General features: G+C 38.5%; 1 protein-coding gene across 1 annotated transcript; it reads left to right on the top strand.

The window, feature by feature from the left end:
- The first annotated feature begins 684 nt into the window (after positions 1-684).
- Positions 685-1,023, top strand: LOC122073685 (zinc finger protein CONSTANS-LIKE 4-like). The gene has a single exon (XM_042638312.1). The coding sequence runs from the start codon at positions 685-687 to the stop codon at positions 1,021-1,023; it is 339 nt and encodes a 112-aa protein (XP_042494246.1).
- Positions 1,024-2,325: the final 1,302 nt, after the last annotated feature.

Below are 2,325 nucleotides of genomic sequence, written 5' to 3'. Positions count from 1 at the left end.
GGTAAGGGTTTACCCATTTCCCGCATTGGCTCTTTTACTCTTTCTTCTCCCTCTCGCTCATTTACTTTATCTCAACTTTTACATATTCCTTCTCTAACCAAATCTTTTATCTGTCCAAAAGTTTGCTACTGACAACTCTGTTTTCTTTGAATTCCATCCCAATTGTTTTTGTTTTTTTTTTTGGGTTAAGGATAAGAGTTCCAAACGTATCCTCCTTTCCGGCCCAAGTAAAGATGGTTTCTACCATTGGTGATGTGGTCACGTTGGCCTAATCCACCAACATAATTATTTCATAAAGCACGAAATGTGTGGAGAGAAATATGATGAAGACGATTCCTGATTTTTTGGGTTACCGTTACTCTCTAACAGTAACATTATAAATGTATAATGTATATAAGATAGACTTTAGAATAATAAAAAGAGCAACTGAGGAGCCCAGACCACCTCGTCACTCTACTATTCTCTCTCTGTTTTTTTGTGTTCTGATAGTGGCAGTTACATTCTTTGGAGATCGCTCACAGTAGACTATGCACAACAATGGCATCAGAGCTATAGATTCGATCGACTCAACTTCAATATCAGTTCCCTTCCCAAATCTGCCTTTGATCCTTGGTCTTGTCTTTGCGCTGTGATGCCAAGGTCCACGGAGTTAACAAGCTTGCGTCCCGTCACGAGCGCGTGCGGATGTGCGATGTCTGCGAGCAAGCCCCAGCAAGCTTCGCTTGCAAAGCCGACGCCGCAGCTCTATGTGTTACCTGTGACCGTGACATTCACTCGGCAAACCCACTCGCTCGCCGACACGAACGATCCCCAGTCGTCCCCTTCTACAAACCTGCCACCGCCACCGCCGCCGCCGTCGTCAAGTCTAAGGCAATTAACCTCCTCGTCCCCGTCAAATCTAACGGTGATGATTGCGATGACGATGACCTCAAAGATGCGGACGGTGACGGAGAAGAAACCGAGGCCGCTTCTTGGCTGTTACCAAATCCTAACCAAATAAGCTCATCGAAGCTCAGGATTTGAAATCTGGAGACTATTTCTTCCCCGACATGGATCCTTACCTGGATCTAGACTGAACTCCTCCTTCCATGGCGACTGATAGTGTAGTTCCTGTGCAAATAAAACCTCTTGCACCAAATCTCGTCAACCCCTCTTCAGAGAATTGCTACGACATCGATTTTGGTTGATTCAAGCCTTGTTACAGCTACACAACCCTATCTCTTAGCCAGTGTCTCTTCGTCTTCGCTGCTGTTGGCGGTGGCACTAGCATGTGCGGGATCCCCGCTTGCTCATCCATCAAAACTGTAAAAGCTACTCCATCGTTGTCGTCGTTGGCTTGCATTGAAGGTTAGAGACAACATCGCCTCCCCCTTAAGGCAGAATCCGATCTTCTTTTTTTTGATAAAGGAAACCGATCTCCTCCCCATCATCCTTTTCTCTCTCTTAACTTGTTTTTGATGCCGTATCGTCTCAGGTAAGTATTCTAATTCCGTATATTGATACTCTTGAGAGTGGATTAGTTTAAAAATATCATGAGTGATACCTATTTATTATATTATATATGCACCTTTATATGGGTTCACTTATTACTTATCACTATTATATTGTTTGTTGTTTACATAATATTATGTTTTATATTATAATAGTGTGGTACGTATATATATTCAATTTTTCTTGTCTTATATGGAACAATTGATTATAATAATTTATTATTTTACTAGCCTAGTGGTCATTTTTTATTAATTCTTTCATATTAGTGGTCATCTTTGTTGTTTCATTACAACTATTCTTAGTTGAAGAATTATGTATTTGTGATACGGTTTTGAATAGGTGAATCAATATTGTTATACTTTATTTGTCGCAGAGACTCATGATATATTAGCATATAAAAATATTTGTGCATACTAAAAAGTTGATTTCAACTTCTATCTTGTTGGATTTGTTTTTAGAAACCTGTGAAAAGAAAGTGTTGATTTTTTTTACACTCCTCGTAAAATTTGACAAAACAAATATATGGTTTTGCTTAGTTATTATGGCTGTTCAAGCCAAATGAGCCTGTTGATCGGATATTTGTACCAATCTTGTGGATTTTTTATAGTATGCTTAAAGATTTATTTTTATGCATTTGGATGGAATCATTAAAAATATGAGATTTGAAATTGATAATATGCAATGGAAGGTGCGTGGGATTTTGAATTACTTAATGTATGCTTTATGTATTATTTGATCATGTTGTTGACATATAGAACTGTGATTCCGGAAAAGCCCAGCATTATGTATTGTTTTTTCCATGAATTTATGTTGTTGTATAATAATATTATATCT

This window comes from Macadamia integrifolia, chromosome 3 (genome assembly GCF_013358625.1).
Source record: "Macadamia integrifolia cultivar HAES 741 chromosome 3, SCU_Mint_v3, whole genome shotgun sequence".
NCBI lineage: Eukaryota > Viridiplantae > Streptophyta > Magnoliopsida > Proteales > Proteaceae > Macadamia > Macadamia integrifolia.
This window is presented reverse-complemented; position numbering and strand designations above follow the sequence as displayed.

Coding starts and splice junctions, on each gene's coding strand:
- LOC122073685 (XM_042638312.1), top strand. CDS start 685: ATGTGCGATGTCTGCGAGCAAGCCCCAGCAAGCTTCGCTTGCAAAGCC.